This window comes from Dinoponera quadriceps, unplaced genomic scaffold (genome assembly GCF_001313825.1).
Source record: "Dinoponera quadriceps isolate SergipeBrazil2010 unplaced genomic scaffold, ASM131382v1 scaffold566, whole genome shotgun sequence".
Classification (NCBI taxonomy): domain Eukaryota; kingdom Metazoa; phylum Arthropoda; class Insecta; order Hymenoptera; family Formicidae; genus Dinoponera; species Dinoponera quadriceps.
The window spans coordinates 4124032-4135907 of NW_014555972.1; the positions used below are offsets into that span (position 1 = coordinate 4124032).

At 33.2% G+C, this 11876-nt stretch overlaps 2 protein-coding genes across 3 annotated transcripts in view; one reads left to right on the plus strand and one right to left on the minus strand.

The window, feature by feature from the left end:
- LOC106746252 (CDK5 and ABL1 enzyme substrate 2) overlaps positions 1-4842 on the plus strand; it is a 9327-nt gene extending 4485 nt beyond the window's left edge. The window contains exons 6-10 of one of the 2 annotated variants that reach the window (XM_014622617.1): positions 169-254; positions 342-448; positions 539-645; positions 751-955; positions 1036-4842. In XM_014622617.1, the coding sequence (XP_014478103.1) occupies positions 169-254; positions 342-448; positions 539-645; positions 751-955; positions 1036-1176 (646 nt within the window). In that variant the 3' untranslated portion in view covers positions 1177-4842. The remainder of the gene's footprint in view (positions 1-168; positions 255-341; positions 449-538; positions 646-750; positions 956-1035) is intronic. The other variant, XM_014622618.1, reaches the window with a different exon arrangement.
- Positions 4843-5166: 324 nt separating this feature from the next.
- Positions 5167-9659, minus strand: LOC106746167 (protein aubergine-like). Its single transcript, XM_014622421.1, has 10 exons — positions 9543-9659; positions 8810-8906; positions 8632-8721; positions 8119-8327; positions 7853-8038; positions 7576-7746; positions 7220-7499; positions 6771-7123; positions 6244-6652; positions 5167-6108 (listed from the first exon to the last, which is right to left on the minus strand). Exons 1-10 carry the CDS (start codon positions 9657-9659, stop codon positions 5468-5470), a joined length of 2553 nt encoding a protein of 850 aa, XP_014477907.1. The 3' UTR covers positions 5167-5467.
- Positions 9660-11876: the final 2217 nt, after the last annotated feature.

Consider the following 11876-nt stretch of genomic DNA (forward strand, 5'->3'; position numbering starts at 1 on the left):
TATATATATATATATATATATATATACATATACATATATATTTATACATATATTTTGATGGGAGGAATGCAACAGTTCTAAAGCACGTCGCACGTTGCATGCCTAAAAGTGAAATAATTGTTAACAAAATATACTTTGCAATAACTTTTCCTTCTTTATTTACTTCAGGTGTCTTTCGTATGATACAGCCACAAATCGTGCGCACTATATAACTTCCGAGTCTCCACCGTTATCCTTCAGTACTGATTCCAAAGGTAAATGCAATGTTTCTCTTGATTTTCTCTGTAAAATTAATACACAATATGAACAACACTACGTAATTATTTTATCACATGTTACAGTTTACGAGTGGGACGAACAATCTGCCCAATACAATCCAAATTTACTGGACGATCCAGAACTAATCGCTGGGAAACACAGAACACTACTGACATTTACCTCATACATGGTATGTATTTAAGTGCATTATAAAATCTTTAGCCAATAATATTTCCTTCGTTTTTCAATAAATGATATAAATCGTTACTGTCCGGTTCAGGCGTCTGTTATTGACTATGTAAGACCCTCCGATCTGAAGAAAGAATTGAACGATAAATTCAAAGAAAAATTCCCGCATATTCAACTCACTCTTAGTAAACTTCGAAGGTTCGTATAATTTATGCAGATTGTGCCTATCCTACAAGAATTGTACAATATTTTATAAGCATATTCTGAAGCACATAATCTTCAGAGGATAAAATCTTGTTTCAGCTTGAAACGCGAAATGAGAAAAATAGCTAGATTAGAATATGGTATTGATTTACTCACCGTTGCAATGGCCTATGTGTACTTTGAAAAGCTCATTCTCCGAAACATCGTGACAAAGCAAACGCGAAAATTGTGCGCCGGTGCTTGCTTACTTCTCGCAGCGAAATTTAACGACGCGAGGCGTGATATTCTGAAATCGCTCATTGAGGTACGTGTATTCGGTACGTGTATTATAGTGTACAGTTAAATCATCTTTTGCACAATAATAATCTCGATGCTAATTTACAGAGAATTGAGGGCGTATTTCGTTTAAATCGCAAGGATTTATTTACATCTGAATTCGCTGTACTGGTAGCTTTAGAATTTGGTCTGCATCTGCCGACTTGGGAAATATTTCCTCACTATCAGCGATTGATTTATGAATCTTGACATCCTTTTATATCAATCTCCACATGCAGTCTGAGAACTTCTTTATGAGGCAACTTCGAAGTAGCAAAGCATATCCACATTGAATAATCTTAATATTTGGAAGCCATATCGCGACAAGCTTCAAAGAATCACATATGTATATATACAGGTATTCCTTTTCCTTCCAATATCTCGATTTATTTCAGCCACATGTTCAACCGGTGGTTTAATATAAAGAATTAAGATTTAATTGTAATTGAAAGTCATAGTTACGAGTTTATATTTTATTATAAGTTTTTTTTGCGAGTTACCAATTACAGTAGTCGATGTATATGCTCTGAATACTATTTTATTATTTGAACAAGTTTTTAACTGCCTATTTTTGAATATCAAAACATTAATTGTCGTTAAAAAAATATTATATTTAACCGCACCGTATTATAAAACTTTTCAGTTAATAAAATTTAGATATTGTAAGTGCGAAAGTAATTTGTGAGTTGTTTTAGAACTATTGATTTGCCTTATCGAAGGTATTACGATAATGGTTTGTGATATGCAGTCCTCTTTAAATAAGAAAAAATAAATATGTAGATAAGTATATGATAATTTTAGAGATAAGATTGTTTTGGCATTGCACATTTTTATATGCTTCATTGTTTATGTGTTAATATTTGCATATATATTACAGACTATTATCTTAATTTGACAATAAAAATTACTATGTAAGATGAGACACTTAAGACGGGCTTAATTGTGAATAACTTCTACTTGAAGATATGTGAATGTTTTAAGGAAGAGGGAAAGAGAGAAAGAGAGTATTGTTGAGTTTGAATAGTAATATGATATTTTAGATTTATACGGTGTGTAGAAATATTTAATTTCACTTCTTCAAGTTTTAACGCCGCATTTTTCGAGTTAGCTTCATGGATTTGTTTCGAAAAGTAATATCTAGTGGTGACATTTTTCTTTAAAGCACAAAAAATTTACATAAATAACCCGTTTTAAGTGTCACATCTTGTGTAATCACACTGTTACGTGTCTCACGAAACTGCTGCTGCATTTTAGTTATATAGATTTTCCTCAATAGAGAGAAAGGATATACTTAATTTTGAAAATATCTTAACATGGAATTTTGCTACGCTATGGCAAAGTCAATAAGAAATTTGATGTTTCTTCCTAATAATAAGTACGAGAAGATTTAACATGGTGAAAACACAAATCGGTCGGACATAGTAAATACGCACGGTAAAATATGAAAATTGCTTAAAAGGGACATTTTTTGAAAATGTTAACGTGATGATTAAAGCTTAATATAGATGTACTTATGCGGCAGCACGACACGGCTATAAATGGATATCAATCGTTGGCTAAGTTTTTGAAATTATAATATCATATATTGATGCTATGATAGAAACGTTATCTACTCACGATAACGATCTACATATTTATCATATATTGTAACGGTGAAAAAAATAATGTGAAAAGTCTATATAAATGTTTATTGAAATACACTGTATCTAGACATCACATAAATTCGACATTTTATATGTATATTACATCTTACATATGTATTTATCGTCTCTTTGTTTATCTTCTGCTTTTTGTGATTTATTTTGATGCCGAGATAAAAATGCATGTAATGTCTACCGAAATATTTCGACTAGTTAAACTTTTAATTTGCATTAATGATGACAAGGTCTCCCACATTTCTACATAAAGATGAAGATGATTTCTATATCAAGAATATATCATAAGTGTTACTAGAGTATAACTATACGTTTTTGTTTTGAAATTGTTTTTTTTTCTTGTTTTGTAGTATAGAAGTAGTTGTTTTATTATTAGTAGATATATATTTTATTAGAGAAAGTGTAAGTACATTTTGCGTGCGCAAGGAGGATAACGGGAAACCGGTGTTTTACTCTCTTAATTAGACTCGAGTTTTTATTCTCCCTTCGTTTTAAATCAGCTGATATGTCTTGATCAATGTTGTAAATACTGTGCGAACTAAATGAGTGTGATAAAAGTAATCTTATAGCATTATAAGGAAAGCGATATCCTATATCATATTTTGTCACCTCATTGTATTTAAGCTCTGCGACGTTCTTTTTAGAAATTGCTAATATATTACAGGTATTTTTCAAGTTGAACTTATATATATGTAAATGTATAGATGTATACTCTTTATTTTTAGAAAAATATTAGGAGCATACGATGCGTGTCTTTCTGAAATGTACCTTCGATTAATAATCATAACATTTTTACTTAAGAATCGACCAAGTTCAATATGCTTCATTAAGTTTTATTTGTGTATTTCATACCATGTAAAATCTCTCTAATATGTGCGCATACCAGTGAGACGTGAATTACACGTACGTAAACAGAATTATAGAATGTGTATGTGTTCTGTGCTCAATTATAATTTGATATAGATTAATATTCTGATATGAATAGAATTGTTATCGCTCAATTTTCACTCCATACACACGAGATATTGATTTTCTAGATGATTTGTTCTGCAAACTATAGTGTTCTAGTACAACGTTTCATTACGAATCATTACTTAAGAAAATATTAATATTATATTATTTCATGTTATACGTATTATCAATTCTATACACATTATCTTTTAAATTATCATATAATCTTTCATCAGTTAGACGTGAAAAAGTATGCAGGGACACAAGATACATACATATTTTGTACGTGTACACATATAGTATGTATGCAGTTTTTAAATTCAACAAGTCTCTTTAGCATGCCATTTTTGTAACATTATTCGAAATCTTTGTAATTAAGTACTCAAGCGCTCGTGGAAGATGTATTAGATACATACATATATATAATCACAGATTGACTATGTGGAAAGCAAAATACATGTAGAAATATTTGGTTACGTACTTTTACTCGGTACTTTATTCCAAACTAAATGTGACCATTTTGTATACAGTTTCTTTTGGTGTAATATGAAGAACGCGTAAAGAGATATCACGAATCGAGGATCTTGTCGGCGACGAATGGTCCATTCTTGATATGTAACAATGATGTTACGTCTGAAGTGGACTTAAAACAGTAACGATAAATGAATTGTATGTTCTAGTACCATAGCGGTGTCAATTACAATAGAATATACTCTATAACAGCGTAACCCGTACTCTGGCTAGTTAGTGTTCTTTGGTAAACAAGAAAATAATAAATTTACTATTTCTTTCCTGGTTTATAACTCGTAATGATATATCGATATTGTATCGATGGTGTTTGAAATATACGTGTGTACATTATACAAGTATGTTTCTTTAACCTTAAAAAGAACGATGTATGCTCATATTCCAATAAGATGTGTATATTGAAATAATTCACGTTTTACAAAATGTAAACTTTTTATTAAGTTTGTAACATTTGATACATGAACGTCATATAAAACAGTAGCTTAATACTTCTTTAACTTCTACACCTTTTGTGCACTTAATGATTGCGAATGTACATGCCTGAATAAACACAAAACGAATTAGTTTTTAGTAATAAAATAATCAAAGTTTGTCAATACTTCGAACGGTTTCACAGATGTCAAGTCTTGTATTTTGAAACTCGTACAGTCAATATTTGTTGATTTATTTGGACTATATGAGCCAAATTAAATAACATACTTGGATTGAGTCACTAATTAAATTGGATAAATATACAGATGTTTTTGGTTTTATTCCTGTAAGTCTTTCATGTAGTTTGTTCAATAATTATCATGCAATAAACACGAATGTAATAATACGTATGTGTGCATACTATGTATACATATCAGTCATACGATACCATACAAAAACTGGCAGAATATGTATCTTTGAAAAGTGTCAGTATTCTAATCACTTTAAAAGTAACCGAATTCTCGAAAATACAAAAAAAAATGTCTACGGCTATATTTATTCATTAAATGGCCACTTCTGTATCAACGAAATATTTCAATTCAAAAATGAATTTCAGTCTTGTGATCTTAGTCAAAGTAAATCAAAATATTGCACGTTTATAATACCAACGAAATCTAAATTATCTTTTATAAAAACAGTCAGAATTCCTCTTCGAGTAATTCAAGCTAAATCTTACAAGAAAAATAAACGCGTCTAACATTTAGGCCGTGTAAACTGAAATTATCAGTAATCGTCATATGCTGGGCCTTTAACGTGGTCGCAGGGTTATCTGGTAGTCGCAGTCGTTCGAGTCGGCCCACTTCCAATTCCAGCGACTCCGACCGACTTTAGACTGTCAGCGACCGAAAGGCCAGCTTTAATCAATTATCACATTGGTAATGAAAAAAAGAAAAAAATTACAAAAAGAACAGTTGATTCTCCAACTGCGAGTGCGGAGGTCGATGAAGGAATTTCCCTACTAAGAATGATAACTTCTGTGCATAATGGCAAGGCGCCGGCACGCGTACGGTGGTTGAACAATTGTAATACAGGTGAGTCAATTTATAGGTGATTCTTTGCATCGCTTCTGGATTTAAGCCGGAATTGTCCGATATCACGCTGTATGAAGTTGGCGATATGGTGCCTTGCCTGACTACTTGTGACACGAGGAAGAAGTCATATTTGAACGGGCTAGTGATAATATCATCAACGACAGTGCCAACTGGTGGATTGTTTCTCCTGTAGAACAACTTCGTGTTGATCCTTTTCGACACGATAATAAATGACATCTTGTAATTCGGGCCGTAGTACAGCTCTTCGAGCTTCTTTTTCAAGTTTCCCACTTCGTTCTCGTATACTTGCGGTACCTCCCCATCGCTGACACCGTCGCGATAAATCAGAAGACACATCGGCAGAGCTTTATTGTTCGCGCGATAAGCTTGTACGGCCTTGCTCACACCCATGCAGAGTTGTTCCACGAGCTCTTCGTAATTATGGTACAGAGTGATGGAGCTGTAGAACTGTGCCAACGATTGATCGACAGTTGCCACCATGGCCACTGGTAATTAGAAATTGACAGAGACAAATTAATTTATATGTCACACCAGTCAATGTAACATTCGTGTATAGATATCGGCAATTTCCAAATTAAAAAGAGAAGAAATCGGCAAATCAAATATTTCAAGATACTTACGAAACTTTCTGCCCTTGGTAGCAGCATCATGACATATATCAAAACCAATAGTCATTAACCCTTTCAAGGGGTTTTCTATATACCAAGGGGCTCCGCCCAATTTACAGTTCATCTGTATCGCCACTTTTGTGGCAATACTCATAACTGTCCTCGAGCACAAGTTCTTTTGCAAAAAGACCTGTGACGGGACAGGTCTGTCTATGCAACATTTCTTCTTGATAGCGACGTACCGATCGGCACGATTATTGCTCACCACGCAAAAAACCAAATCAGGAACGAACTTGCTGAGAACGTACTCGAGGTTCTCAGTGTACGTGCTCGACTTGTCGTCGCGTATCCACTGTATCCGTGGATGTTCAACACGAAATGATATTCCTCGAGACACGTCGAGTAATCTCCTTACAAATTGCTGAAAGAAAAAAGTGTCGGCAATTTTTCATCGAAGAGAGGTATATTCGCATCTTCTTATCCTAATATGTCATATTGTATTTTATATTTAAATGCAGTTAACGATTATTATTTGATACCTCTATATTTTGTCTCTCCCGGTCGCAACCAATCAATATCCAGTTTCTCAATTCCTTGCTACGCGCTAAAGGTGCCCGTTGCATATTTCTTGACCAATCACCTAACTGGCTATTAATAATTGTATTTCTACCAAATAGAAGTTTCTCAGGAGGCAATATGCGAGCAGGAACTTCCACTAAATTCGTATCCAATGTCATCTTCCAGTCTTTAAGTTCTTCCACGACCTTCGGTTCCTTACGAAGTCTTTCATTGAATGATCTTAATTTTGCAATTCGGGCTTCCGGATTAACACGGGTATGCGTAGATAATGCTTTCATGAGGTAAAAATTCTCTCTCATATTGTCGGTCAATCCTACAAGATAGAAAACGTCCCGACATTAATTTTCTAGGCAGAAAAATTCAAACATCGATTACAATTGGCGTAACTTCAAATATTGATACAACGTACCTGTAGCACGGCACAATTCGGGGACCAGGTAAACAAGATCTCCTTTGTTTGCATTTCGTTCTTTAGGTTTATTTCTTGTTACCAACATTGGTTGCGTCATATCTACTATGTTGATTCTATATTTCTCCCAGTAATATTCTCGATAAGAGACATTTTCCCCTGTTTTTTTAGGAAATGTCGATGAAGGGTTCGCATTCCAATCGACATCCTCAATGCGATATGTGTTATTATTATAGTCCGTAAGTACGATGATACCAATAACATTTCTGCAGAACTCGCTCTAAAATGGCACACGTTTTTGTTGAGCTTCACACAAAAACAAATGGAGTATAAGCAAGAATAAATATTAATCTTACCCTAAAGTCATGACTGTTGTGTCTGTAACAATCGGCTAATATATCCAACAGTGTTTGTTGCCGCATTACTTTATGCGACACTTCGCAACACATTAGTATATTATATTCATGCTGATGAATAGATGTGATATAGCCAGGCCATAATTCCAGTTTATACTCGTATATGCTGATCTATGATCAAGTGATTAATATAAAAATTACTTGATTCCTAAATATAGTATAAGAATTATATTAAATCCTAAACAATGAAACATATTTATGCAAACTTCTTACTTACTTTATTACGTGCGTCGTAATAATTTCGGCCCACTAACTGCAATTTCAAATGTTCCAAACACTTCCTCATTATTATGTTAAAAACTTGAATATAATGCGGATCATCTTGCGTCACGTCCCCTACTAAGCGTATGCTTATCTTGATGTGTGCATTATCTGATTTTCTAGCTGATACCAGCTCCAATTTCTGAAATTAGGTTTACAAAATAGAGACTGGTCATAAAATTGTATATTTACACTTATAGGACGATGTTTTAGCAATCTCACCTCTGGTAGACGAGCAGTCGTATATAAAATGGTACCATCAAAAATATATGGTCCGACTTTTTCTTTATGAAGTTTCAACAAACCTTTACGCACTACAGTGCGCTCTTCTTCTGGTTCATAATCAACGCGATATTTATAGAGGCACCAATTAGGCAACGTGAGTAACTTAAAGTAATTTGATTGCAGTATTATTTGTTCTCCCGACGTTCCTGGAAATTGAGGGGATCAACTGAATATTATAAAACAAGCAGTTGCGTTCAATTTTATCATTTAAGTCCTTCCCCTTCAGAGATTTAAAAATATTGGTTAAAGTTGCGTTTAATCAAACAATAAGGTACAGTTGTAATTTTTACGTATGTTGTCAAAGTCATCACCCTGAGTAACATTCGAAGGACTTTAACTATTATTTATTAAAAAGTTATTAACAAACTAATCATAATAAACACGTAACAAATATTAAATATTATTTCTAGTAAATAATACTCTTACTTAAAGACTATAATTTGTACTGACCTTTCTTAGTTACTAAGTTACTTGGTTTGGTGACAAAAGTAGTTTGCAGAAACGAACGTCGCCCATGTTGTACTGATTTATTATCCCCACCTTTTAGAAATAATTACATCCAGATAATATTAGAAAATTAATATTAAAAGTTCTCTGATATTATATAAAGGTTCAAGTAGCTAGTTACCAGCAGGATCCACTGCCATTGGTTCAGCGCCATGTTGTTCTGAATATGTAGATGATGAACTTGGGCCAGCATCATATTCAGAACCTTCTCTAACAGTCTATTAAAATAAAAAATATCATTTATTATATACATATACACGTTTCTTTTTATATGAATACAATATTTAATATTGCAATAATCTAATATCATTAATATTATAATAATCTAATATTGAATATCACAAAACTGACCTTTATTCTTCCTGGTGGATATTCTCTCTGTTCACAAAGAAAAAATAATCAAATTATAAAATATTTTAAGAAAATGTACAACTCGAGATATGCAGGATATTTCAAGGAAGTAATGAGATTTATGAATATTGTGAAATTATGAATTATGTGAAAAATGTTAAAGAAAAAGTTGTGACACAAAATAGACATGAGGACATTGAGTTATAGGAAGATATTTGATTTGTTCTTTTTATAGCTGCACTGCTGAACTGGTGCAATAAGTTAGAACAAGACAAAAATATACTTATCTCATTCAAACTTATTGCACCAATTGAGCAGTATAGCTAAAAAGACCAACTGAAAAGGAGAAAGAAATTGGTATGATAAAAACAACAAAGATTTTGAAAGGAAAACAGAAAGATAGGGCTAATTGATATTTCTCATATATGAAATAAAGGAAACATGTTGAAGCTTTCCTGTATTTGTACAAATAGCTAACATCTTCGAGAACTTCACAGACTTACTGATTCTTGAGACCTTGAATAAGGTGTCCTGCTAGAGGAAGATGCTCCTGTTTTACGATACCCACTACTAGTTGATGGTTCAGAAGGATCATAGTCCCTCCTATCGCGTTGAGACATCTAAAATATGTTTCTGCTAATATCAAATAAGAAATTTAAATTGATTAAGATTGTAATTTCTACATATATTAAAGCTATTATGCTAATTCTCTGTATTATCTGATCAAATATATATATATATATATATATTAAAAAGATGATTCAAATTTCATACAAAAACGTAACTTCTATTGTTCGCAATGAAAGGCACACTATCACAGGTGCTAGTTTTTTCAATTTATAACATAAAATTACTTCGTGTAGCCCTCTTTCAAGATTGTAACTACGTAAAGCCATTAAGTGCAGAGAAATAGTAAAGAATTCTCATATAAAATTCCTGTGGAATTACTTTATATGTTTATATCGAGTATTAAACTAATTATTTTCGTGGATGAAAACAGTAACACGAATATAAAACTGATTATACATTACGATAATACGACGACCCAGGAAGACGAAATTCTCGAAATCCGTGGTATCCAAGATGCACCGGAATCGCTCGTCAGTGCTTATGGGTAAATTTCATATACGCCGCGTATTCTGATTAGAGGAGCCGTTGATAGCGGAGAGCGCCAACAGGGTCACGTGAGCTACGTATGTATAAACTTTATCATATCAGCCAATCATACGGTAGGTACCGGCTCTACACTTTCTAACACTTTCTAACGCAAATGTATCACTGTGTCACATATAAGCAGGAGTAAGAAAAAGATAAAAGAGAAACAAAGCCACGCAACACAGTAAGCAACTCCGCATGTTTCAGTTATGTCGTGTTCCGCCACAATATACACGATGACCCTTTTAACATGAACACTTTAAGCTGATTTTACATTAGTCGCATAATCGCAAGAAATTGACCAATCACAGTAAATTATTTTCCTCGCGATTGAAAATAATCAACTGCGATTAGTCGATTTCTTGCAACCTTGCGACTGCGCGATTAATGTAGAATCGACCTTAAGTTCTTCGCTTGTTTCTGATGATAAGGTAAAATATCAGAGAAAGATTATTTATTTGGAAGGAACAAATATCATGATAAGCAAAAAATTTTTCTCAGTCATATTTTTTTCACATTGGACTACATATTTTTTTATCATTGCTACGTAATGGCTAAGTCAAGATTAATTCAATGATCTGTGATAACATGACCTTTATATTACCTTAAGTACAAAAATCCAAAAACATATAGCAATAAATATAAATAATGAAATAACTGCAGCAGAAAGATCACTGACGAAAGTTTATTTTAACAAATGCTGAAAAAAATGCTGAAATAATTATTACTTTATGTTTGCTTGGTAGATATTCCCGCTGTTCAGCAGGAAGAGAAAACATCAGAAACCTGAGAGGAGTCCTTGAGAATACAATAAACACACCTTTCGTGAAGTGTTTCTCGAATTCAAGAATCGTATATTTTTTCGCCAGTCACCAAACAGTGCGTAACCTCCTTAATATAGTTTTACTTCTTTTTCTTTTCGTTGAAATTGCCGGAAAATTTGGATTCTTATTAGCTAATTGTCCCATGCGTGATATCGTTTTACTTCTTGTTAAATGGCTGAGAAACACAAGTTCCTATTCGCGAGAATATCGTTTTATGCGACTGTTTAATACGCCATCTGCATCTGCCAATTTTGACGTTGGAACTATTACGCTATTTCCACTTTCTGATAGGGTCGATAACATTTTCATTTGGTGCGTGTCCGTGCTATGTCCACAACTTCCATCGATATGAAACACGGACCGTGTATATTCCGTTCAACATGCGCGCATCATTCTTTTCTCTTTACATACTGAACATTGTATGTGTATATACATATGAAATATTACTTCCAGTGAAAATAAAAAATAAAAATTACCCTGTGTAATAATAATTAATTTGCGCAAATGAAATAAAACGATCGTGACGACAGATCCTCTTATGCAGTTTTTATGCATTTATAATTAAATTCCCGGGAAAAAAATCTTCTTTCTTGTTTACAGAGCTTTTTTTTTCTTCCGTCTCAAACGCGTTTAATATATTTCTATTTAGGTATCGTTCGCGGTGAACTCTTGAATCTGATTGGTCTGTAATTTTTAGACCTCGATTTTCGGTTTTCACGATCCAAAAGCAAATAGAAGAGCTCGCGCGCCAGATGTTTAACGTGAACGTATCATTTGTTGTCAACAAGAGTGACGTTAATGAGGTTACATAAAGTTACAAACGGAAATGGATATCGACGAATTTGCGAGTCTTCAGTT

What these genes read in the sequence shown, in the direction of transcription:
- LOC106746167 (XM_014622421.1), bottom strand. Translation starts at nt 9,659, where the DNA reads ATGTCTCAACGCGATAGGAGGGACTATGATCCTTCTGAACCATCAACT. An exon ending in TAACTTAGTAACTAAGAAAG is followed by an intron (nt 8,328 to 8,631) that starts GTCAGTACAAAT and finishes CTCAATTTCCAG; the next exon opens with GAACGTCGGGAGAACAAATA. An exon ending in TACCAAGGGCAGAAAGTTTC is followed by an intron (nt 6,109 to 6,243) that starts GTAAGTATCTTG and finishes TCTAATTACCAG; the next exon opens with TGGCCATGGTGGCAACTGTC.